The following is a 27,496-nucleotide window of genomic DNA, read 5'->3' as shown; positions in this document are numbered from 1 at the left end:
ACAACTGTAGGAAAGCCTGTGGTAAGTGCCTTGAATTAGGCGCTAAACTAGGCAGATCAGGGCAGGTGGCCGCTGACCCAGCCCTACACTCCGGTATTCCGGCCACGGGCTGCTCTCCGGCCAGTTTGCCCCGCCCCTCCGCACACGGGGAGACAACGTGGGGCGCAGGCGCGCTGGCTGTCCCAGACAAGTCGGCCTCGGCTGACGTCAGGACGCCTCGCGGGTTCTAGCCCCCCGCCCCGGCCCCCGAGTCCCGCGCGGGCCGGGCGGGGGCGGGGCGTCGGCCAGCTGAGCTATCCCGTCCGACCGCGCCAGTTTGAATGAAAGCTCCTCAAGATGGCGGCGGCCGGGGCCGAGGCGCGAGGAGGTGAGGGCTGGAGAGCGGCGCCCCGCACTGTCCCCCGTCCTCCAGGCAAACTCCCGAGGCCGGGGAAGCGGGGCCGGGACGCGCGGGCGGGCCGGAGCGCGACGGGACAGGAAGCCTCCTGCCGCGCGGCTGACGCGGCGGCCCCTACACGCGCGCCGCGGGCCCCTCCCTGCCCCGGGCCCCTGACCCTCCTCGCGGCTCGGCCCGCCCGCGGCCCGCAGTCTCCTCCCGCGCCCGGCCCCCGCGAGGCCAGGCCCGCACGCCCCGCTGCCGGCTCGCGGACTCGGCGGTCTGGGTCCCGCTGCCGTTCGGGCCCGAGATGGGCCCCGGCCCGGCCGCGGTGCGGAGGCGTTCGAACGGCTCCGGCGGATCCCTGCGCGGCTCGAGGTCCGTGGGCACACGGGGGGCTCGACTCCTTTGTGCTGCTTTGAGCGGGACGGTTCGCGGTCCGGGCCGGTTTTTGAACTGGGGAGCGGGAGGCCTCCGGTGGTGTAGGTGTGACCTCAGTATCCGAGGAGAGGAGTAGTCGGGGCGGAGGTGTGGAGGCTGAGAAAGGAAAGAAGTGAGGGTACACCCCATTTTGGACTTACTGGGGGGCTTCCGCTCCCAGTTGGGAACATCCCAGGAAGTGGGTCTCGGAGGTTGTGGCCTCCGGCTCATGGGGAAGAGTTCTCCCCGGCGGGAGCTTGCGTGGGAATTAATGAGGTGGACGCCAAGGAGCTCGGTGCTGAACGTGTATTTGTGCGCGCGCTGAAAGACTGGAACTTTCAATGCCTTCTGGAACCTGAAAGGTGTTTCCAGCACTGCGCTTCTCGGCATAGATCGTGGACTCACTGCCCCCCAGCGTGTCTGCCACTAGGGGTTAGTGTGAACTCAAGTTTTGGGGGTGGTCGCGAAACGTTTAATCTTATAAAGGAGTTCTTTCCCTATCTTATTAGAGGCGATCCGAATTGTTACCAGGAGTTTGCAGGTTTTTTAGGTTCCAGTCGTTCTCAAACATAGCATTTCTGTCGAGGCTTGTGTCTTGAATCTGCATAGTACTCCGACTAGATAACAATGGTAGGAACAGCAGACAAACATACCTTGGGTAGATAATCCAGAGGAAGGTCCTTTGCATGCCATCAGCATAAGGAGGTTATCTTGACGCAAAACTTCCTGAAGCTTTTTCAGTGAAAGGATTTAAAGGGTCGTTTCTGTTCTGCCAAATTCCCCTACGTCCAAGCCAACACTCCAAAACAAGCACACTCTTAGCCCTAAATTTTGAAGAGAACAATTCCTTTCACTTTCTTGGTCTGGAATTACGAACCCTACTTCACGGTTCCTGACGGTGAGGTGCCTGTGTGAGTTGGGGAGGGTGAGGACGTAGTAAGAACAGCTGTGTTCTCTCTTCCCTGGAAATTACTTCAAAACAAAAGGTTATCACAACTACCTTGGAGAGCTACCAAGTAAAGCTTGCGTTTACTGATGGATTTTGTTTGGTAATCCCAGTTTACTCCAACCCTCACTCCTTTCTTCCCCCCCCCCCCCCCGCAGTGAATCTGAAACCTAGAAACAGAGAAACTTCTCTAAAGCCAGCCTCAGGGAATCTGGGGCAAAACCCCCTGATCCTCCCTAGTGCTTCTCATAGTCTCATAGCCATAAAACCAAGTTTATGACATCAATTTGTGTTAACATTTTAGGTGCAGTGGGTAGCATGCTATTTACAGGAATTTGAGGGTAAAATCTTCCTCAGCACAGTTAGTTTCTAGCTTCCATTCGTTTCTAGCATACTCTTGATTATGAGTATGTCTGCTTTTCTTCAAGCTTGGTGTATGGATTATTTAAATTGATACTCTGTATTGTCATTCTCGGCTTTAAAAACAATACAGGAATTGAATATTAGAAAACTCAATATACTGTCCATTATTTTATTATAATTCTTGGGCTTATTTACCTTGATAATAATATATTGCAGCCTGGGCAAAACTGGAGTTAAAACTTCATGCAGCCTTCCAAAGTGGGGAAAGTAGGCCATATGATGTATGAGTAACTAAAGAATTATATTTCAATTAGGTTTTATTTCTTATTGTTCAGCTAGGAGAAAGGGGGAACGTTACTTTTAACAATAGACGATAATTTTAAAATATATTTAAGATGTATTTATAGTGATGATTAGTATGTCCTTGAGATCTACATTTTTATTAAAACAGCACTTCTCTGTAGAATACAATGGAAAAGTAAAAAATATCTCTACCTTTGCATTTATATGTAATTTAAAAAAAATTTATTGGTGCTTAGTTGACTTACAATGTTGTGTTAGTTTCAGGTGTACAGCAAGTGAATCAGTCATAAATAGAGCCATTCTTTTTTCCCATTAAGGTTATTACAAACCATTGAGTAGATTTTCCTGTGCTATACAGTAGATTCTCATTAATCATCTGTTTTCTACAGTAGTGTGTGTATGTTACTCCCACCCTCCCAATTCTTCCCTTCCCCCCAATGGTTTCACCTATAGTAACCTTAAGATTGGTTTTGAAATCTGTGAGTTTGTTTCTGTTTTATAAATTAAGTTCTTTTGTGTCATTTTTTAATTAGATTCCACATATAATGCATGTAATTTTATGAAAGCTTACAGACATGAAACATTTTGTTCAGGTGGCCTAGTAGAAACTAATTGACATCAACTAAACATGTTAGGGTAGAGACCCATGAGAAAATCCAAGAAGACCGATTTACCAAAATAGTTCTTTAATGGTTAACTTTTTCTTAAAGACATGTAAATGATTTCTTGTCATATGAATTTTTAGTCTTATAAAATTGCCAGTTGAAGGGTGGGGATATAGAGGTCTTAAGTTTTTCTTTTTTTTAAGTTTTTTTGTTTTGTTTTGTTTTAACTGAGTAGCTATTTCATTAGTAAAGAATTCTATTTTCTTATTGTAGCTTGGTGTGTGCCTTGCCTAGTTTCACTTGATACTCTTCAGGAATTATGTAGAAAAGAAAAGCTCACATGTAAATCGATTGGAATCACCAAAAGGAATCTAAACAATTATGAGGTGGAATACTTGTGTGACTACAAGGTAGTAAAGGTAAGGCAAATATCTAGACCCTTAAAAAAGACCTAATCAGACTTCAATTCAGTATTTCATATTTCTGTAACATAAAAAGAACCTTAAAAGTAAGCAAAGCTCTTCTTAACGGTTAAAATTCTTAGCCATTATAAATTTTTATGTCCTATCATCTGTTTTGCCAAATAACATTGAGAGGATTTCGAAGCATATAATGTTCTTACATTAGAATATTTCAAGGTGCTTATATCTTTCCACATCGAAGTCTTGATTATCTCTATGCGGATTACAAGAGCAAATGTTTTATCTCAGATTGGCTTCTCGTGTCATTCATTTTGTCCCTGAATCATATTTCCCCACTATCACCTGAAACGAACCTGGAAATTCAAGCCAATTTTAGTGTTTCTGAATCTCCTCAGGTAACATCACCATTTGTATTTCCACCATCCTGTCAAACTCCAGGTAGCAGTGAGATTCTGTTGTGCGGTAGAATGGCCTGGAATTCATTCATTTCTAGCCTTTGTTCAGTACCTTGTGACCTCAGCAAAATCATTTAACTTCTTTGGGCCTCAGTTTATTTCTGTTCCTCTTAAAAATGACAGGGTTGTTCTTCAGGAAACTTTGTCAGTCCAAACCTTGCAATATATTTTTGTGTAATTCATCTCTCTACAGCCTGTTCCTCTACAAGAACTCTGTTTTGGTCATTAATCTGTCAGTTCTTTCAGATGAATGAATCAGGAATCCTGTTACATTCTTTTGTTTTCCTTCTCTTTTATCTTCCATATGGATTCAGTCATTAAATCCAGTTCTTCCTTTGAAAGGCTCATCTACTTTATCACTGCCTGCCCCACGTGGTGGGATTTCCTGAGGAAGCATTTCACCTACACTCTCAGCGGACTTCAGGCCCCAAACAGCCTAGTCATCTGCCACTTCAGTTTATAATAAAACTCTGGCCTGAGCATTCTAGCTGCGGGTGTCATATCACACTTCTTGGCTCCATTACATATTATTTCTGTGCTCACACTGCTCCGTTCTATTTAGCAAGCTTTTTATCTTTTGCTCTCTTTTTTCCATCCTTGTCAGCAGTTTTCCCAGTTTTTATTACCTTTCTGGACTTGCTTGTCCCTCACCCTCTCATATTCAGCTGCAGACTTTTACCTCAGTGAAAAATAGGATCCTTCAAGTGTGAACTCTCAACTTACCCTCACACCAGTTATCTGTATCTTTGTTCATCCTTTCAGAAGTGTCACCATTTTTCATTTCTCTTCCTACCCATCCCCTTTAGGACTTTGCTTAGTCTGTGGACTTGACTTAATCTGTCTTTTTGGTTGGTTGGTTGTTTTTTGTTTGTTTGTTTTTGTCTTTCTTTTCTTTCTGTCTTTTTCTTTTTAGGGCTGCACCTGTGGCATATAGAAGTTCCCATGCCAGGCTAGGGGTCAAATCGGAGCTGCAGCTGCTGGCCTACACCATAGTCACAGCAACTCCAGTTCTAAGCCGCATCCATGACCTACACCACAGCTCATGGTTATGCTGGATCCTTAACCCATTGAGCGAGGCCAGGGATTGTACCTGCATCCTCACAGATGCTGTGTAAGGTCTTAACCTATTGAGCCACACTGGAACTCCTATAGTGTCTTTTTGTTTTCCAGTACTCTTTTCCACTGAGTTATCTTAATCAATAAGCCTTTCAGTTCTTCCTCAGCCTTCAGAAATGTTTGATCTTGCCTCCCCCACTCAGCCATTTCCTATATTTTCCTTCTACACCATTTCCCGTTAACTTTTTTGAAGAACAGCATAAGTTCCCTTGTGGTGCAATAGTTAAGGATGTGGCATTGCTGCACCTGTGGTACAGATTGCAGCTGTGGCACAGATTCAGTCCCTGGCAGGGCAACTTCCACATGCTGCAGATGTGGCCAGAAAAATAAATAAGTAAATAAAAATAAAACAGCTTTATTGACATACAAGTCATACATCCTGCAATTCACCAATTTAAAGTGTATCATTCAAAGTTTTTTGTACACTCAGAATTATTCTAAAGTTGATTGCGGGGATGGTTGCACATTTTCATTACCCTAAAAAAAACTCCATGCTGCTTAGCCATCCCTCCCCAAACCTCCCCAATCTCTCTCCCGCCCCCAACTCTAGGCAACCACTAATCTACTTCCTGTCTTGATAGAGTTGCTTGTTTGGACATTTCACTTAAATGGAATCATTCAATATGTATGTGGTCCTGGAAGTTCCCGTGTGGCACAGCAGGTTAAGGATCCAGTGTTGCTGCAGCTGTGGCACAGGCTGCAACTATGGAGCAGGTTCGATTCCTGGCCTGGGAACTTCCATATGCGGCAGTTGCAACTAGGAGAAAAAAAACAAGAAGTATGTGATCCATTATGATTGGCTTCTTTCACTGAGCATATCATTCTCACAGTTCATTCATGCTATAGCATGTGTCAATACTTCATTCCTTTTTATGCCATAGATTCCATTGTATGGGTATGTCACATTTAATTTATCCATTCATCATTTGGTGGACATTTGGAGTTGATTCTGTATGGGGACTGTTATAAATAATGATGTCAAGAACATTCATGCGCAAATCTTTGTGTGGGCATGTTTTCATTTTGGGAAGGTATATTCCTAGGAGTTGAATTGCTGGGTCATATGGTACCTCTATGTTTAAATGTTTGAGAAAGTGCCAAACTGTTTTCCAAACAACCGCACCGTTTTACATTCCCACCAGCAATGTATGAGTGTTTCAGTTTCTCTGCATCTTCCCCAACACTTGTTATTATCTGACTTTTTGATTATAGCTGTCCTAGTGCGTGTGGAATATCTCATGGTTTTGATTTGCAGTTCTCTGATGGCAAATGATGCCGAACATCTTCTCAAGTGCTTATAGATATTTGTGTATTTTCTCTGGAGAACTCTCTATTCTGATCCTTCACTTATTTTTCAAAATTAGGTTGGTTTTTTTTTATTATTGGTTTGTAATTGTTTTTTACATCTTCTAGATGGGCCCTTTTCAGATACACAGTTTGCAATAGATTTCTCCTGTGGGTTGCCTTTTCATTTCTTACTTTTTAACCCACTCGGATTTATGCCCCTATCAGTGACCTCCTGATTGCCAAATTTGGGACCTTGAATCTAACCCGTACTTTGTCTTCTTTTTTTTCTTTCTAACCATACTTCTTTGCAGCATCTAACACTGTCGGCTACTCTTTCTTCTTTGAAACTCTTCTTTGTGAAGAGACTGCCCAAGTTCAGATTCTGGCTGTACCATTTATCTGCTGAGTGACCTTTGGCACATCGTGTAGGTTCTCTTTTCCTTCATTCTCTTCTCCTCTGAGCTGAGGACAGTTAGAAACCATCTCATGGGGTTACTATTAGCAGAGACTGACCTGTGGTTGTCACACTGGTGGATCTGTGTCGTGTCATTGCTACCTCTATCTGCACTCCTTTTTGCCACCAATTTTTCTTTCTTTAATTTTTGTTGTTGTTGTTGTTTTGTTTTGTTTTTTTTTTTGTCTTTTTGCCATTTCTGGGGCTGCTCTGGTATATGGAGGTTCCCAGGCTAGGGGTCTAATCGAAGCTGTAGCCACCGGCCCACGCCAGAGCCACAGCAACACGGGATCCAAGCCACGTCTGCAAACTACACCACAGCTCACGGCAACACCAGATCCTTAACGCACTGAGCAAGGCCAGGGGATCGAACCCGCAACTTCATGGTTGGTTCCTAGTCAGATTCATTAACCACTGAGCCACGATGGGAACTCCTGCCACCAATTTTTCTTATTATTCTTTCTGAATCGCCAATTATGTTCATACATAATCTCCAAGGCTCTATCCTTGGCCTTCTCACCTTGAAGCTGCTCTGTAGGTACCTCTTTCCCAGTGGTTTTTACTTATATCTGTTTGGCTTATGACTTTCAAATCTTTGTAATCTTTGTGAGGCATTGACTTCTTTGAGCTTCATTTCAAACTGGACACTCTACAGGTCCCCACACTCAACATATTCAAGAGTGTAACTTTCTTCCTCCCTCAAATCTGTGTCCTGATCTGGTGTTCCCTCTCTAGGTTGACAGAATCATAGTACTCCCAGTTCACCTAACCTTACAATTTCGTACATGTTTTACTCTTCCTTCCTCCCTACCCTCTAAATCTAATGGGTCATCAGATTATATGATCTCTAACTCTTTTTCTTGTTCATTCTTGTTGTACTTTGACAGAGTTAGTTACCAAGGAGTCGGTGTTACATTGAAGAAACTGCCAGTTTTCTTTTTTATATAGAATTCTGACTGTTATAGTTCAGTGTGGGTTAACTTTTACTGTTAGTTTCTCCTTCATCCTTCTTGTGGTTTCTTGCTTTGGAATAAGCAACCTTTGTTCACTTACGTCCTTAACTACCCACTTATTTTCCCACTTCTTCTCCCTTACACTGGTTGTTGAATTGTAAGCCAGTGTTACTTCAACTTATCTTTACCTTTTCTCCCTCCTTCCTTCATATTCAAGGCAGGTGAAAGATGTTATATGACCTTGTCCTTTTCTTATGTGTTCCCTTCCATCTCCATTTAGCACATAAAAGACACTGTCTCGGTACCATATTCTTCAAAGCCATCACAGCTGTTTCAGAAACACCACTCAGATTGCATAAGGGCCTTGCTTTAGCCTTTTCAGTGGCTCCCTGGTGTCTGCCAGTCTAAGCTGCTGAGGTTCTTTATCATCTGGCCACAAGCCCTCTTTCCAGCTTCATCTCTTCTGACATGTGCTACTTCCCATCCACATTGATACATCTGTACATTCTTGCATGTGCTTGAGGTTTGCTGAGTATGTACTATGAGCTGGGCACTCTTCTAAGCATTGAGAACTCAGCCTAAAAACAGACATAGTTTATATTCTAATTCCTCAACACGTCATTCACCTTTGTGCCCTTTTGCCTTTCTCCTCCAGTTCCCTCTTTGAAATATTGTTGCCTTTCTCTCCTTAGCAAAACCTGCATGGCCTCAACGTTCAGCTGAAAAATAACTACCGATAACAGAGCCTTCTCCAGAGTCTTCTTCCCTCCTCCACCTCCAGCATTGACTTATAAAGCATTGTACTTGTCATTATTTTAGAATTTTTCGTATTTTGTAGCTTTGCTTCATACTTTCCCTGCTGAATCGTCAACCATTAGAGGGTCAGGACTATGTCTTAATATCGTCCCTAGTACATAATGGGTATTTAGTTCATGGCTAAAGAATCAAATTGGCTTTTATGTCAGTGATTTCTGTGGTCCTCACAGTCACTGTTAGACTAGACTTTCATGGCTTTATGTGAATTATAGCAGCAGTTTATTAGCTAATATCTCTTGTTTCATCTTTCCATAGCTGGAGTAAACATTTGAGTTTCTTCTGTGTGTCAGGTACTGCATCAGGCAGGGGGAAGAGAAGGATTAATGAGAAACTGTCCCTCACCTTAAGGAACTTCACAGCCCAGTGAAAAAGATTGACAAGTACGTTACCCGATGCAGTATAGTATAGCGATTGCTGTGGGAGGTGCCCCTAAACTGGGTACCAGAACGCTTCCCAGAAGAGATGCTATCCAGCCAGGGCCTAAAAAGACAAGTATAGTAATTCCTTATGGCTTCAGTATGGAGAATGGAGTGGTAGGATCTGGGAGTGGGAGACAGAGACAAGGAAGGAACTTGCAGCCATTATGCAGCAATGCAGGGTCATCTGAACAGTTCTAAAACGACTGACACTGTCAGATGTGCAATTCAGAGCATTTTCTCTCTGCAGTGAGGAACACAGGTTGGCAAGGAGGGGAGTGACATGTGTACAGCTTAGACATTCTGAAAGACTGTTGCAGTAATCTTGGCAAGAAACGATGGTGCTTGGACTAAAGTAGTAACTAATAGAGAGGTAGAGAAGTAGGTGACTTTAGTTATCGGGGATGTGAAATTTAGGTCTGAGGTTTGGTGGTCGGGCTTGCCTGGGGACCTAGCAGTGAGGGATCCACATGTGGGAAAGCCTGGGCTCTGCCTTGCACTGGGGTAGGTATAATACTGTTCACCAGGGCCCAGGAGTATTGGCACGTGAGGTGTGAGGAGGACTGGGTGAGGAGAATTAGCCTGGGTTTGGACAAGAAGGTTGAGAACACTTAAGTGTGAGGTAACCAGTAGAGAGTTGGAAATGTGGCTCTAAATCAAGAGGGAGAACCAACTGGAAACATAGCTCTCGAAGGTGATTGGCCAAAAGATAGGATAGAAGGTCCAGGACTGGATACAGTTCCCCATTCCTAATCTCAGGTATTTCTCCAGTCCTCTACCATCTACGTGTCACGTGCTGGGCACTGGCAGTCCCAGCAGTGAATGACGCAGCAATGTGGTCCCCGATACCATGGGGTTTATCTTTCAGTGAGAGTAGGAAAACCTTACATATAATTGTACAAAGACTCAGAGCTGAGGTAAGGCCAATGTAACAGCGGGCTCTGACTCATCCTGTAGAGAGTGGGCTGGTGTCCATGAGGAACTGATGTTTAAACTTAGTACTAGAGGATGAAAAGATAAGTGGGGAAGGGTCTAGAGTCAGAAGAGAGCCTGACTCCCTCAAGGAATTTGAAGTTGAGTGGATCATAGGCAGCAAGAGGGACTGAAATGAGGCCGTACAGATGGGGCAGGGCCCAGAAAGTGCAACTCCTTGTAGGCCAAGAAAGGAATTTTGGACTTTGCCGTTAAGGCAATAGGGAAATATTTTGTAGTTCTGACCCAGGGGTGTGACAAGATGAGAGGGATGTGTTGAAACCATTACTCTGGCTGCTGTGCCGTGAGTGGATTGAAGTGGTATGAGACTATTGCAGTAATTCAAGCGAAGCAAACGAGCGGAGAACCAGGACTGAGGCATGGTAAAGGGGTGCTCACAGGAAGAACTGTTGAAGTGACTGAGACCCAACTGGTGAGAAAGGTAGGAAGAAAATCAGGAGAGTAAATTATGGAAGCCTAAGGAGATAATGTCAGCAAAACAGTTGTGACTGGTGAGTCAAGGAAGTGTAATGCACCCTCTGGGTAGGGCAGTGGACAGGTCCTTGATGCCCTTGAAGCATTTCCACAGTTTGGATAGAAACGCCAAAATGGAATGAATTAAAGAATAAGTTGGAGATGGTAAAGTCAAGTCAAGTAGTATGGACAACTCTTTCAAGCATTCCAGCTTTGAAGAGAAGGCTGTGTAGGAATTCCCATTGTGGCTCAGCAGAAATGAACCCAGCTAGTGTCCATAAGGATGCAGGTTCTATCCTTGGCCTCGCTCAGTGGGTTAAGGATCCGGCATTGCCATGAGCTGTGGTGTAGGTCACAGACATGGCTCAGATCCGGCATGGCTGTAGCTGGCATCTGTCCCTAGCCTGGGAATTTCCATATTCCGTGGGTGCAGTCATAAGAAAGGAAGGGCTATGTAGAATGTAAAAGTATTTACAGTTTTAAATATTTCATTTAAAAAAAATCCAAATGGAGTTCCCTGATGGCCTAGTGGTTAAGGATCTGGCATTGTCACTGCTGGGGCCTAGGTTCAGTCCCTGGCCCAGGAACTTTCTCATACTGTGGGCACAACGCCCCCAACCCCTGCCCCCATGCACCAGAAAAAAAAACCCAAGTAGATAACATGAGCACGTGATTTTAAAAATTAAATGTTATGTCTTGTACTGAAAAGAAATCTTCCATCTGAGACCTTAGTCTCCAATTTCTCAAATTCTGGTGATTTACCATATCTTTTGGAGATTCCTTATTTATACAAACATTTGTGTCTCAAAGGAAGTTTAGTTTAATTTTGCTTTTAAAAAGTAAGAGAGATGGAAGTGATAGTGAGAATGAGTAGAGAGGGAGAAACTGAGGAGACAGGAGGGAGCGGTTGAGGGAGGAAGCGCATCTCTTGTGTTGTACCTGCGGTCACGTTCTCTAGTTCCCTGTCCACGGAAGGGTGGATGTGCAGGGCAGCATTTATGCCTGGTGGTTTCTGTTCTGCATCAGGATCAAAGGTCATGTGCTACTGAAAACAACAGGGGAAGTGGTGGTATAGGGACCCTAGGAGAGTGGAGGAGGTCTGAAATAGCTGTCTTGTGAAGTGGGAAGAATGCTAACTGGGGGAACAACAGGGCAGTTACCATTAGGGCTCATGTCGCGGTCCATTGGAACTTGAAGGATGTGAACTGTGGTAGTCTTGGTGCTGTGTGATTCTTCTGTGCCATGTTCTTGCCACATCACCCTTTCACACAGAAAAATGTCTGACAAAACTGTGGGTGGTCTTTATTAACATACTCAGCTCATCCCTGAACAACCCCCCCTGCCTACCCCCCGCCGCACGTTGGTGGGGCTTCTCCCATAGGAAGCAAATATTGAATATCCCCGAAGCTTTGACTTCTTAAAGGATCCAGATAACTGTGTCTCTAAAACTACCACTGTACTGCATGGCAAATACTGTCAAAATGTCCACATTTAATGATAGAGCAATATTCCTGAAGACTTATTGCAGTTAGAGTGGTTTGTTAAGAACTGGAAATCACACACATCATTAGACTAAAACCTGAATTTTAGAGATCAGGAAATCCAAGCTCCAAGGACTTTTCCAAGCTCTTGCTGTTACTTGTGTCAGTCTTAGGCCTCTAACCACAGTTCTTACTCTCTCAGTTACTGGTATGACAATCCAGTGACTTTCCATTGACCACAGTAGTTCTCAAACTGTGTTCCCATGGAACAGTGGGATTTTCATAATCAGATTCAGGCTATTCTGCCACCACTATTGAATATGATGATTATTTCAAAACTTACAGGGGAAAATTAGCTAGTTGGAAGATAGTTTTTTGTTGTTCTTTTTTGTCCTGTATATATATTATATGTATACAATACATAAATATATTAAAGTATGCTTACTACCATTTATTAGTACAGACAGATGACAGAACAGATCTTGAAAAACCATGAATTGCTATCTCCTGTTTAAGTTAAACAGCTTGTATTTCTTTTAAGGATTCGTAGAATTACTATTGTGATTTTCAGATATACTCGTAATCATTTTTTGTTATACATTCAGAAACATTTAGTCAAAGTCTAAGAGTAGGGGGTTGTGCTTGCTTCTGGAATACAAAAAATAAGATTCCCTCCCCGCAAATGGCTTACCGTTCAGATTAGAAATGGGAACATGTGTTGGCAATGATCAGTCCTCCTTGGGCAAGGAAGGACTTCACAGAAGAGATGCCATTTGAGCTGAGTTTTAAAGATGAGGAGGTTTTTCTACACATAGAAGATGAGACTGAAATAAGTGTACAGTAGACAAGTGGAAGAGTCCATGTTTATTAGAAATAACTCTGTGAACAAAGCAATAGCAAGTGTGAAAAGGCCTGGCATGTGAAGTACTAAGCAGTTCAGTGTGGCTAGTGGGTGGTGTGTGAATGGGGCCCTGTTGAAACACAGAGCCCTCAGGGACCCAGTCCAGAATGATCTTCGTTAGGATAGGAAATTTGAGATAGGAAGTTTGAGTTTAATTCTTTAGGCAGTGTGGGGAGCATTAAAATTTTTAAGCAGGAAACTAAAAGAATGACTGGTACTGTGGATTTTTTTGTTTTTATAAGAAAACTACTTTAGTGGCAAAGGACAGGTTAGAGTGTTGTCTGTCTAGAGGCAGGGAAACCAGTAGGAAATGAGTGTAGTAATCCAGGCAAGACTGAAGGTTTAAAGTAACTAGAGTTATGATAAAAGAGATGGATCAGAAGGAGTATCTAAAGAAACCTGGTGATGAGTTGGGTGAGAAGTAAGATTTGAGATTGACCTCCTGGTTAGTGACTTGTGTGACGAGGTAGATGAAGGTAAGATGGCTATTGATGGGGATACAGAGTCCATTTAGGAACAACAGTGGTGAGTTCCGTGTAGACAGATTGATTTAAGAACCTGTTGGACATCCAGTAGACTATTGACTATATGGGGTTGCAGCTAAAATTTTGGGAGTATCAGGATACAGTTAAAAATCATTGAGGTGATGAGGTTGCCCAGAGAGAACATTTAGAGCAAGAATTCTTAACGTGGAATCCAAATACCCTGAAATTACTGGTTGTATTATATATCTGACTTTTGTTAGGGAAGGGTCTGTAGCTCTCTCCAGATGCTCCAAAGAGAGAAACACTTGTTTAGTGTGAAAGAGGGCCAAGGACAGAGACCCGAGTGTCTGCATTGTTTAAGTGATGGGCAAGGGTCTCAGCAGAGAAGGCAGATAAGGAAGAAAAGTGAAGAGAGAATCATGATATCAGGGCCTGAGCAGTGGTCAGATGAGGACTGGGTTGGCTTGATAATTAGAAGATTGGTGAAGTGTTCCTAGTAGGCAAGATGGAATTAAATGCATTTATATTGAATGCAGTTTCCCAGAGAAGTACCGTGGGTTTCCAAAAATTGTGAAAAACCATTGGGCCTACAATAAAGCCCCAATGCTTCAGTCAGTATGTTCAAGGCTGTCCAGAATTTGCTCTTGCCTTGCAGTTACAGTTTTATCTTTTGCTTCAATATTCTGAACTTTAAAACTAGCTAAATCTGTCTCTTCACTGTTTTCTGGATACTTCATGCAAATCTTAGTTCCAAGCTTTTGCTTGTGTTTTTCATTCTGCCTGCCCTGTTCCCTACCCAACAAATCCTGTCTTTCACAGTATAATTTGTTCTACCTCCTCTGTGCCTTTTCCTCATTGACCTATATTGATTTCCCTCTTTATATTTTAGTGATATTTATTATCTTATTTGTTTGGACATTTAAAATTGTACTGCCTTGCATTACTAATTATTTTACATACTATTGCCTTCTTTTCCCAATGAGATTTTACTCTTATTAAAGTCTAGTATTACCTTACATTTCATCACACCCCCTAGTGGCTGAACTCTGATATGCACATTATAGATACTGAAATATTTTAATGAATTTAACCTAAGCCAAACACAGTGGAGGAAAATGTCTTGAAGAAAATTTTCATACAATGCATTCCAAATTATACAGGAGTGATTAATGGATCCTTTTTACAACTGCACACCATTTCTATAGGTAATCAAGAGTTGATTGCATATCTAAGATACTGATGGAAAATGAGACTTAGGTTTTGGCTTTTATTTGAAATTTTAGGGTATTGAAGTAATTGAATTTGTTGAGTCAAATGGATTTTTCTTTATAGATTATCTTATTTTTCAAAATGAAAATTTTTTGGATTTTAAAAGTAAAATAATGCTTATGAAATAAAAGACAAGAGTCTACAAAGTAGAAATGTTACTAGTATTTATATAGCTCTCATGTTTTAGAAGCATCTTTACTATCCATAAATTAAGTAGGTACAGTGTTATTGACATACAAAACTTACTAAAAATGCAAGTGACTCATTATTAAACAATATATAACATACTATTTTGGAAGCAGACTTCAGTGGCAGAGTGTTTTTAGTTTTGCTGAATGGTAATTTAGCTTAGTCATCTGACTTGAAGTCAGTATTTCTATTTTTTCAGTTTTGCTGGTAATTTTTGGTATAACCCAGGGCTGTGGTAGGAAAAACTATAGCAGAGAAAAAAAGAGAAGACCAGGGTTGCGTTGCTTTATTTTGGAGTCAAAGTTTTTTAACTTTTATAATTATGGGGAATAGATAATGTTAGATACTGCCAAGTGGATCTCATTATTAGCAAGCATATATCTGCTAACAAGAACCCCAAGCTGTAGTAGTCACCTGACAGGAGGGAAAAATCCATGTTATGTTTTAGTGAGCCAGTCTAACACTTGAATACACGTCTAGGCTTCCCCCCCGCCACCCCGAATCATAGTATATATTTTCATAGAAGTACAGTTTTTGTGCATATGCTCACACCATAACAAAAAAAGATATTTTGACCATGTTCACAAAGAGGCAGAGTTCTTTTAATGAACAAGCATCGCTGCTTATTGAAGACACTGGGGAGAAGATAAGCTCGCTCACTAGCTGGGTGACCTGTGGAGCCGCCTCAGTGCTCCTCAGTTTGTGCCTCAGCAGTGTGTCTAATGCCATACTTCCTAGACCTCCAGGTTACTTGGCATTAGTCAATTATGCCTAGTGAAACACATTTACTTTATAATAAAACTTTTATTAAAAATTTCAGGGAAAAGCAAATGTATCCCAATTAAGATTTCATTAATATCTATGAATTAAAAGGATAGCTAAAAACTACAGATTGCAGTTTAATCGCTTTCATAATTCAGAAGGCATTTTACCCTAGTGCTTGTGGTCGTGTCTTCATTATTTCAGAGAAAAAAGACCAAATTGAAACACTTTATTTGAAAAGAATTTTTATTACATATCCTAGACTACCTTTTAAAAGAGAAATTTAGCATTGCCTGGCATTGAAAGAAGAGAGCAGCCAATTACTGGGGCGAGGGGGGGGGGGCAAGATTTCATGTCCCATGTGGCTAACAGCAGTCTGAGGGATAAATCAATATATCTGATCTTTAGTGCCTTGAAGACCTGCTACCATTTAATCAAAACCACAGGCGAGTCTAAGGTAAGAACTCTCTGGAATTGTGTTCTTCAATAGAAATACAATACAAGCTACGTATGTATGCAGTCAGCCCTCTATATCCACAAGTTCTGCACCCCAGGGTTCAGCCAATCCCAGATAGAAAATAGTTGAAAAAGAAAATAATTCCAGGGAGTTCAAAAACAAAACTTGAATTTGCCGTGTGCTGGCAATTATGTATACAGTATTCATATTATATTAGGTATCGTAAGTAATCTAGAGATGGTTTAAAGCATACAAATGGGTTATGTGCAAATGCTGTACCACTCACATATGGGACTTGAACATCCATGGGCTTTGGTATCCAAGAGGGATCCTGGAACCACTCCTCTGGTGGATCCCGAAGGACGACTGTAATTTTGAGTTTTCTCGTAAGCACATTAAACAAAATGGAAAGAAACAGGTGAAATTGCTTTCAGTAATCTATTTAATCTAACCCAATAAATCCAAAATATTATTTCAACGTGTAATCAATATTTTTAAAAATTAAGAAATATTTTACATTATTTTTTGTGCTGAGTCTTTGAAATTCAGTGTGTATTAGACCTAAAGCCCATCTCAATTCGGACTAGCCACGTTTCAGGTGCTCAATAGCTGCATGCAAGTAGAATGACCGTATGGGACAGCGTATCTCTAGAAAATCTAGGGGATGTGTGCCCAGGGCATTGAGAAAAAGAATGTCTCTCGTATCCAGTGTAAAATATTAAATTACAGGCCTTAGCGAATGCCTACATCTGGGCTGACCAAGTTAGCCACTGACCTAGGTGATCAGTGGCTGATCAGGATAAATACTTTTGTGTTTAACTCGATCACTGTTTGGTTAAAATCTTCATGAATTTCAGTACTTTTGTCTTTCTCCAGGTGTGTCTCTTTTGCCTGTGGTCAAACGTTACACTTCATCTAAATTCTATACATATTTTATGTAAAGAGAAATATTTTATGATTTGTACTTCATCTGCTAGTAGTCTGCCACTGTGTATTCTGAACTTTATTAAGAAAAATGATAATGAATACCTTACTCTAAAATATTGAATTATTTTCAGTAATCGGGGCTGTCATAATCTGATTTGCATTTTCTTTTATATTTTAAGGATATGGAATATTATCTTGTAAAATGGAAAGGATGGCCAGATTCTACAAATACTTGGGAACCTTTGCAAAATCTCAAGTGCCCATTACTACTTCAACAATTCTGTAATGACAAGCATAATTATTTATCTCAGGTAAAGAAAGGCAAAGCAATAACTCTAAAGGAAAATCACAGAGCTTTGAAACCTGCCATTGCTGAGTACATTGTAAAGAAGGCTAAACAAAGGATAGCTCTGCAGAGGTGGCAGGACGAACTCAACAGAAGGAAGAATCACAAAGGAATGATTTTTGTTGAAAATACTGTGGACTTAGAGGGCCCACCTTCAGACTTCTACTACATTAATGAGTACAAACCAGCTCCGGGAATCAGCTTAGTCAATGAAGCCACCTTTGGTTGTTCATGCACAGATTGCTTCCATGAGAAATGTTGTCCTGCTGAAGCTGGAGTTCTTTTGGCATATAATAAAAACCAACAAATTAAAATTCCACCAGGTACCCCCATATATGAATGCAACTCGAGGTGTCAGTGTGGACCTGATTGTCCCAATAGGATTGTACAAAAAGGCACACAGTATTCACTGTGCATCTTTCGAACTAGCAATGGCTGTGGCTGGGGTGTGAAAACCCTCGTGAAGATTAAAAGAATGAGTTTCGTTATGGAATATGTTGGAGAGGTATGTTCACTTTATCTCATAGCACATAACATGCATGGGAGGTTTATGCTTTTGAAAAGTTGCCTTTTTACCTCACAAATATGTGGTACATTTTGATATTTTCATTTGCAGATAGGTGCAAATTTCAGGTTTGAGAGAAGGGTTTACTGGCATCATTAGAAATGTAAACTTGAATATGAACAGAAAAATTACATATAATGACAAATGAATTATTCATCCTTCAGTAAACACCCATTCATAGTCACTGGTTTGTAAATTTTATTTTTTTTATTTTTTTAAATTTTTTTTTAAAGAGAGTATTTTATGTTATTTTATTTTATTTTTTGTCTTTTTGCCATTTCTTGGGCCGCTCCTGCGGCATATGGAGGTTCCCAGGCTAGGGGTCAAATCGGAGCTGTAGCCGCCAGCCTACAACAGAGCCCCAGCAACACGGGATCCGAGCCGCGTTTGCAACCTATATACCACAGCTCACGGCAACGCCGGATCCTTAACCCACTGAGAAAGGCCAGGGATCAAACCCACAACCTCATGGTTCCTAGTCGGATTCGTTAACCACTGAACCACAATGGGAACTCCCGGTTTGTAAATTTTAAAATATGACAGTTATTTTTACACAAAAGTCCTAAGAAGAAAGCCAAATCTACATATATCCTGATGGAATCTTTTCAGTTGTAATTTACTTCATCCAATTGATCAAATATGTTAAGTCTAGTTGGCAGAACTCAGATTTGTAATCAACATGAAAGCTACTGTAGAGTAGATCAGTGCTTTATGAGCAAGTATTATATACATAAAAACATTTACTGCATCCACCAGTAGGAAAAATCCAAACTCTATATCTGAAGCTCAGCTACAAAGACTATTCTCTAGAGTTCCAAATGCGAAGCAAATTTCTTTTTATGCATATAATTTCTATATACAAAAAATAGTATTTACCATGTGCCACATACTATTCTATACCTTAGTTTTATGAGACTGACATGCTACCTGCTGCATTAACAAGGCACCTAGCACCTTATGTTTTAATTCATGAATTCTCTCAACAGCTCTGCAAGGTAGTAGTATTCTATGCATTATCATACAGGAGGAAACTGAGGCACAGAGAAATTGAGCAACTTGCCCAAGGTCACTTAATAGTAAAGAGGAACCAGGATTCAAAACCAAGGCTCCAAAACCAGAGCTCTTCACCCCCTGCACCACGCTTCCTCAAACTGGATCGTGGGTTAAGCTATGGCACAGTGGGTTAAGACTGACTGCAGTGGCTCAGGATGCTGCAAGTTGCAGGTTTGATCCCCTGCCCAGTACAGTGGGTTAAAGTATCCAGCATTGCTGCATCTGTGGTTTGAATTCAGTCCCTGGTCCAGGAACTTCCATATGCTGTAGGTGCAGCCATAAAAAGAAAGAAAGAAAGTAGGAATGTGACTGCATGTCTGGGGTTGTTAAATTGGATATTCTCAAAGTTGTTTGGAATTCATCAAGAATTCTTTTTTTTTTTTTTTTTTTTTTTGCTTTCAAGGGCCTCACCTTTGGCATATGGAGGTTCCCAGGCTAGGGGTCACATAGGAGCTAGAGCTCTCAGCCTATACCACAGCAGCACAGGATCCAAGCCGCATCTGTGACCTACACCACTGCTCACAGCAACACCAGATCCTTAACCCACTGAGCAAGACAAGGGACTGAACCCTCATGGTTACTGGTCAGATTTGTTTCCATTGCACCACAATGAGAACTCCCATCCAGAATTCTGAGTTTAAATTGGAACCCTGTTTTAATCCTTGTATTTTAATTTTTTTAATTTTTATTTATTTCAAAAAAAATTTTGGCTGTACCCACAGCTTATGAAAGTTCCTGGGATTGAACACACACCACAGCAGTGACCCAAGCTGCTGCAGTGACAACACTGGATCCTTAACCTGCTACACCACAAGGGAACTCTGATCCTTACATTTTTAGACAATGGCAGATTATTATAAATAATTACTCAAGATAGTAGATTTGTATAATCAAAATGTTCTCTTTTTTGGCTTAATGAATGTGGCAGCTAAATATAGTTGACATCATGAATCACTTGAGACATTTTTGGTTTCTTCAGCTGAGTATGTAGTAAAGCTGTGTTCTTCAGAGCAGAACTGCATAGAGATGGTTGTAAGCTACACAATTCCGTGGAAACCACCTATCCTACAAACCTAAACTTTCCATTCTGTTGACTATAAATTCTCTCCTCTCGTGAGTGCAAACTGATTAACTATAGGAAAAATACGCCTTTAGAGCGTATATACTTGTAAATTTAGTCCATTACATTCCATTATGTCTTACAGAGAGCTCTAGTTGTGTGGCATTGTGAACATATGAGTAAATGAGAATTAGAATAAAGTAGTACAGTGTTTCAACTTGTTAATTGTTGGGTTGTCCTAATTCTCCTTTAAACACATATTTTTGCACCATCATTTCACCTCTTTATTTCATTTCTCTTCTTTGCTTTCCCACCCCATCTCATCTAGCTCTTATAGAGTAGTTCATGTGACTTTATTTTGATGATACCTTTATTTCCTTTTATGCGTTTGATAGTAAATTAATAGATTTATGGATGAGTGTTTCTTTAGTTCAGCAATAGCTATATAATATACTATAGTTTTTTCTTCATAGGTAATCACAAGTGAAGAAGCTGAAAGACGGGGGCAGTTATATGACAACAAAGGAATCACATACCTCTTTGATCTGGATTATGAGTCTGATGAATTCACAGTGGATGCAGCTCGATATGGAAATGTGTCTCATTTTGTCAATCACAGTGTAAGAGATGCTTCTTAAAGTATAGATTGGACTGATTTGTACTGTCCTAAAAGGCTTTCCATACTTGAGGAATAATTTTAATTGTATATTCTTTCATTATTTCCAAAGTATTTTAATATAAGGGACTCTTTTAATTCCTAGTATTATTGCTGTGTTAGGAAAATTCAAGGTAACTACCAAATACTGTGCCTGCTGCAAGAATCTGTACATGTGTTACTTCATTTAAACTTTCTAACAACTTAATAAAATAGGTATTATCCTCAAATAGAGGAGGAAATTAATAAGCAGAAGAGTTAGGCAAAAAGTTCAAGTATTAACACACAACTCTGTTTCTTACAGGAGAAAACACAGCTAAATTTTAGGATATATAACTAAAGATTGCTTGTATTCTCTTAAAATGTAAATGTTAACATTTTTTTAAAAATGTTAACATTTTTATTAAAGCATTTGTAGAGTTTTGAAGTATTTAGGGCTCTTTTTCTAAATTATTAATTAGTTTTCTTAATTCCTGTTTGAAAAGAACTTAGAGTACAGTTGGATCCTTAACTCCAGAATCTTATACTCTATAAAAGTTATTTCCAAAAATAAGGGAGGTTAGGAGTTACCAGACACCTACTACTTGCTAGATGGATAATATATTAGGCTTGTGAGAAGAACATTATCTCCATTTCATAGATTACAGGGAAAACGTGTCTTAGTAAGTTCTAGAGCTGACCATATAAGGAAGTAGACCATGTTAATCTTTTGGTGGATTTTTTAACAAGAAACTAGTTGATGATTAGCAGTAAAATGTCAGAGACCTTCTGACTCCTTTGTTTTTTGGTTTACTTAAACATTTAATTTTTCCTTAATGATAAAATTGAGATTCTCTCAAAATAGATTTATTCTATTCAAGGACAGTTAAACAATTATTTTGGTTTCTTAGCATGATTCACTGGATCTTTCTTGCATATGCCAGAGCTTAGCATAGAGAGTAATTCCAAACAAAAGTTTAAGAAATAAGGAGTTCTTGTCATGGCGCAGTGGAAAGGAATCCAACTAGGAACCATGGGGTTGCGGGTTCCATCCCTGGCCTTGCTTGGTGGGTTGGGAATCCGGCGTTGCTGTGAGCTCTGGCGTGGGTCACAGGCACGACTCAGATCTGACCGCGATTGGACCCCTAGCCTGGGACCCTCCATATGCTGTGGGTGCAGCCCTAAAAAGACAGAAAGACCAAAAAAAGAAAGAAAGAAATGAAACTCCCCCGTGCAGTATGCAATTTGAGGTCTATAGTGCTGATTTGATTTAAAAAAAAAAAAAAAGTTACTTAGGTTCCTTAGATATGCCTTACTAAAATATTTACAGGTGAAGTGATAATGTTACCTGATATTTGCATTTAAATGCTTCAAAAAAAAAAGTTGGGACTGGTGAATCAAGATTGACAAAAATGTTAGTAACAGTTGAAGCTTCATAGTGAGATATATGTGGACTTATTATATTATTTTCTCTAGTCTTATATATGTTTGAAATTTTCTATAAAGGATCACAGTATTTTTAAATGTGCATACCCAAGAGACCTCTAAACAACAAGTAACTTACTTTTGAGTAGAATTTAAACTAATGCTCTGGGAAATTAAAAGGTTTTATATGGCATGTAGAAGAGCTCGTTTATGTTATTTTTACTTACATGGGTTCTCATGTTGCTTTTTAGTGTGACCCAAATCTTCAGGTGTTCAATGTTTTCATTGATAACCTCGATACCCGTCTTCCCCGAATAGCATTATTTTCCACAAGAACCATAAATGCTGGAGAAGAGCTCACTTTTGATTATCAAATGAAAGGTATGGTTTTCAAGTACAGTTTCTTAGGTGGTGTTTCAGTGTGAAGAGTCTAATCAGAATAGAAGACCTGAAAGTATCTGAACCAAACTAATACTAAGAATGAAAAAAATGAGGCTATGAGAGTTTGCCTTCGCTCAAGGGCACAAAGCTAATCTGACGGGGCTAACGCTAGAATCCAGGACTGCCTGATGCTGGGCTGAGTGCTGCTCTTCTGCATCGCATTGCTGCCTGCTTTTTTCAGAACTTCTGTACAGAAGCTTCTTTATTACAGCATCTTTTCTCAATATTACTTGTATTTAAAAATTTTTAAATCTACATTTCTGAATGTTTACCGATATATATTCAAAAGATTGAAAATGTGATTTAAATCATGTATGAACTTACTCCATTCCTACTTGAATTTGGCTTTTATAAGAACATTTAATTCTCTCTGCTTTACTGTGGCAATACATGTTTTCTTTCCTTTGTTTTTCTAAGTGTGATGCCCTTTAGATATTGTTACTACCTGACCTTGCTTTATGGCTCCTAAGTAATTTATGAAATGAACGCTTGTATTTTGGATTTAACGTGTAAGTTTTATAGTTTTGCAAACCTACTCTCACAAATATGGGCTAATAACATACACTGTACCTCTTACTAGCCCACGCCATCCTGTCCAGTTCACAGTGATTTGTCTCTGAATATTCACACTTACTTAACAACTGATAAAAAATTTGAAACTCATTCTGAATTATCTTAACTCTTTCTTCTCTATTTCTTTTTCTATGTATTCAGGTTCTGGAGATATATCTTCAGATTCTATTGACCACAGCCCAGCCAAAAAGAGGGCCAGAACTGTGTGCAAATGTGGAGCTGTGACTTGCAGAGGTTACCTCAACTGAATTTTCAGGAAATAGAGCTGAAGATGATTGTAGTTTTTTTTCTAATGTTAACATTTTAAAAAATAAGTATTTGGGACTTTTTTCACATTATCAAGATTATACACTATGTTAATTTACAATTCATGTTTCACACGATTGGCCAAATGCATTACTGATGTTTCTGAAGAGAGGAACACAAGGTCACATAGACTAATTTGAAATATACATATTCAGTGGTTAGATGCCAAATATGAAAGGATTATAGATTAGCATATATACACTTAAAAGGTCTGTGTGAATAGCAAATGCCTCCTTCAATGTTTAAGTGTTAAACTGATAATGTAAGAGTCACTAAGATGAAACATCGAACTTGCCATACATCTTGAATTTAGAGAAATAGAGTTAATTCATTTTGGGCAAATATACAAGCTCTATTTTTGTTATTATGTTGTCATTCCTGTTTATCTACTTACTACTCATTGTTCTTGTATTTGAGACAAATAAGTTATACTGAATTATACTCTATTTTCTACTTTCATTAAAACATTGGGATCTTAATATACAGAAATTTAAGTTCTATAATTAAATGTAAAAAAATTTTAATTACAGCTTGATTTCATATTTTGAAAGACTCAAGACCACTAGGAGGGATGGTTGTCTGAACCAGTAATTCTTAAAGATTTTTTAATCCTGTATAAGAAAAATATCCAAAATGTCCTCCCTAAAATTCTGGGACACCTGGCTATTACGCTTCTTTGAAAGGATGAGGCGGTGGGACCAGGAGGGTTTTTTTGGAGTGCCAGGCAGGGGAAATGGAGCACTTGAAGGGCCCTCTTGATAAGATGAATTAGGAGGTCCATGCTGAGTACCTCTGGTCTCCACAGTAAAATAGGATTGTCCCTGAGAGCAGCTGCATCTAGTGGTAATGTTTTTCATGATAATTAACATCTGAATTTCAGGCAGTTTTAACATTTCCCTTCCACCAGATGTAATTATTTTTATATTTCCTACAAGCCCTTCTTAAGAAGTAATCTATATTTTGAACTGATACTTCCTTTATATATGAATTTTTTCAGTGTGATAAAGCTAAACTTGGCTTGGCCAAAGTGTGTGTCTGAATTATAAGACCATTTATTACTTGAACTTTTAAGACTGAAATGAAATATTTTCATTTTTGTGAGTTTCCTGTTGTTTTGTTCTTTTTTTTTTTTTTTTTCCCTACGTAGTGAAACCTCAGCCGGATAAAACTGCATTTTCATCTCTTTCTGATCCTGGGATTTCTAATCATGGTGTCCAAAATGAAGGTGAATGTAGCAGATAAGTCTAGCTTATGTTATTCCTAATAAAAGATGTGCCTAAGCTCACTGACCAGGGCTTTAATGACCTACAGTAAGCTTGGGTAAAACTGAACTGACCTCAAGAATGCAGCACTTCACATCTTCATAATCCCTAACTCTTATTTTGGGAGAAGCTCCACTTTGTTATATTGCTATCAGAGAGGACTTTGCTGTTTCATAATATAGGGTACACTGTTCACATGTTTGGAACTTCAGAGTATATCTGCTTACCAAAATTTGCAGATGTCAAGGGAAAAAAAATATTTTTTAGTGCCATTTGTTTTTCTTTATGAAAAAATAGTCATGAGATGTCAGTAGTTTAAAAAAGCGTCAGATATTACAGGCTTCTCCCAGTGGCCAAACTTACTTTGAATTATCATTTTGATGGGTTCAAAGATGTAACATTGTTGTTAAAAAGTCAGTGTTTTAATGTCTAGTTATTTGATGTAGTCTACACATGGTGTTAAAAAATGTAATACTGGGAGTTCTCTGTTGGTTCAGTGGGTTAAGGATCTGGCATTGTCCTTGCAGCAGCTCAGGTCTCTGCTATGGCAAGGGTTTTTGATCCCTGGCCTGGGAACTTCCAAATGCTGCAGATGCAGCCAAAAAAAAAAAAAAAAAAAAAAAAAAAGTAAAACTGGAGGGCAAGGGGAAAATGACTATTTTGGGTAAATTCGTTTTGTCTTGTTCTTATTAATAGAAATGTAATGAGCCTTTGCAGTTTTAAATATCTGCATTACCTTAAGTTGTTAAAAAGTTGAACTTAAGAAGTAAAATGATAGAAACTATTTAAATGAAGTGTTTAGGAACTTTAACTGTTTTAAGTCAACGTTTAGCTTCTCTAAATTAGTTTTCTAAGTTGTCAGAATTTGTTCTCAGTATAATGCAACTATTCAAGGGTAATAGATCAAGTTTAAACTGTAAAGTAATTCACTGTACAAGTTGTATTGGTACCCCATTGTTTTCATTACCTGCAGGAGAGGATTGTAATATACAATTGGTAATCTCAGGGTTTTTTCCCCCACATATGCACAAAATCTAGACTGCACTTATTTTTCTTACAGTTGAACAATTTCTCTTTAGCAAAATAAATTTAGTTTGGCATTTGATTTATTTATCCTGGCTTAGCTTTATTCTAAATATTTTACTGTCATTTCCAGTAAGGCTACAAAAGGCTACAGAAAAAAATATGGATGTATTTCAGACTACCTGTTATTGAGATTAACCAAAAGTTTAAATACCCTTTCTTTAAATGTTACTTTTAAGAAAGTTTACCATTGTCATGGTTCATGCATTTGAATATATAAAGTAGAATCTTGCACTTAGCATAATGTAGATGGCTACTTTTAAAAATAGTAGGGAGTTCCTATTGTGGCACAGTGGTTAATGAATCCAACTAGGAACTGTGAGGTTGCGGGTTTGATCCCTGGCCTTGCTCAGTGGGTTAAGGATCCAGTGTTGCCATGAGCTGTGGTGTAGGTCGCAGACATGGCTCGGATCCTACGTTGCTGTGGCTCTGGCGTAGGCCAGCAGCTACTGCTCCAATTAGACCCCTAGCCTGGGAACCTCCATATGCTGTGGGAAGCGGCCCTAGAAGAAAGACAAATAATGATAATAATAATAATGATAATATTAGCATTATTGGTCACCATATACTTCAACATATTGTGCTAAGTACTGCCTGAAAGTACAAGGGAATTTTAGAATTAGAGCTAATCTTTGAGCAAGGCTTAGGCCATTTATATGTACTCATGTGCTTCTCATAAGTCTGTGAGGTTGGAGCTGTCTTCCCTATAGCACACTGAAGAAATAGGCTTAGACTGGCTAGGTAACATTAAGACTGCCAAGATCATAAACTATACCTGTTTTTAACATATTTGGTTAACTAAGGTAGACTTTTGAAAAATCAGTTTCTCCTGTTTAAACAAACCTCTAAGTCTTGGATTCATCTCTAAGGTAAATGTCGCTAGCCCCTGGGTTTCTTTTGGATATATCTTGGCATTTTGAAACTTTTTTTTTTCCCATTTCTTTGATATGTCACAGTTTTTGAAGTAAAAATCGAGTAGCCACTATAATTCATCCTGCCCACTCTTAGACTCTTTTTGAGAGGCATTGGTGCATAGTGGTTAAGAGCATGGCCTTGGGGGCGTAAAGTGCCTTGTCTCAGTGCTGGCTTCACTCCTTACTATCTACTTGAGTTAAGCTCTCCGTGCCTTAGCCTCCTCACCCCATCTGTGAAGGGGGATAGTAAATGTGCCTACCTCTAAGGATAGAGGAGTTAATATTACAGTGTGTAAAAGAATCTGGCATTGTTATAGAGTAAACACTATATATAAGTATCAGCTGCGGAGTTCCCGTCATGGCGCAGTGGTTAACGAATCCGACTAGGAACCATGAGGTTGCAGGTTCGATCCCTGCCCTTGCTCAGTGGGTTAATGATCCAGCGTTGCCGTGAGCTGTGGTGTAGGTTGCACATGTGGCTCGGATCCCGCATTGCTGTGGCTCTGGCATAGGCTGGCAGCTACAGCTCTGATTCGACCCCTAGCCTGGGAACCTCCATATGCCAAGGGAGCAAAGAAATGGCAAAAAGACAAAAAAAAAAAAAAAAAGTATTAGCTATAATTATTCTGTACTCTACACCTGTAATTTTTTTTTTTTTTTTTTTTTTTTTTTTTTTTTTTGCCTATTTAGGGCTGCACCCACAGCATATGGAGGTTCCCAAGCCAGAGGTTGAGTCTGAGCTATAGCCACTGGCCTATGCCACAGCCACACCATATCTGTGACCTACATATCTGTGACCTACACCACAGCTCACAGCAATTCTGAATCCCTAACCCACTGAATGAGACCAGGTGTCGAACCTGCGTCCTCATGGATGCTAATCAGATTCGTTTCCCCTGAGCCACGACAGGAACTCCTGAACCTGTACTTTAAAATCTTTGGTGATCACTACAGTTTTTTTGATTCCAGTCTGTCTCTAGTGGTC

At 40.0% G+C, this 27,496-nt stretch overlaps 1 protein-coding gene across 4 annotated transcripts; it reads left to right on the top strand.

Annotated features, from left to right (window-relative positions):
• Nucleotides 167–25,619, top strand: SUV39H2 (suppressor of variegation 3-9 homolog 2). 4 transcript variants are annotated; one of them, XM_005668113.3, is made up of 6 exons: nucleotides 167–367; nucleotides 3,287–3,432; nucleotides 17,029–17,700; nucleotides 20,347–20,493; nucleotides 22,184–22,313; nucleotides 23,088–25,619. In XM_005668113.3, the coding sequence occupies exons 1-6, from the start codon at nucleotides 337–339 to the stop codon at nucleotides 23,192–23,194; spliced, it is 1,233 nt and encodes a 410-aa protein (XP_005668170.1). In that variant the 5' UTR covers nucleotides 167–336; the 3' UTR covers nucleotides 23,195–25,619.

This window comes from Sus scrofa, chromosome 10 (genome assembly GCF_000003025.6).
Source record: "Sus scrofa isolate TJ Tabasco breed Duroc chromosome 10, Sscrofa11.1, whole genome shotgun sequence".
NCBI classification, from domain to species: Eukaryota; Metazoa; Chordata; class Mammalia; order Artiodactyla; family Suidae; genus Sus; species Sus scrofa.
The sequence above is the reverse complement of the archived record's forward strand: the minus strand, read 5'-3'. Positions and strand labels throughout refer to the sequence as shown.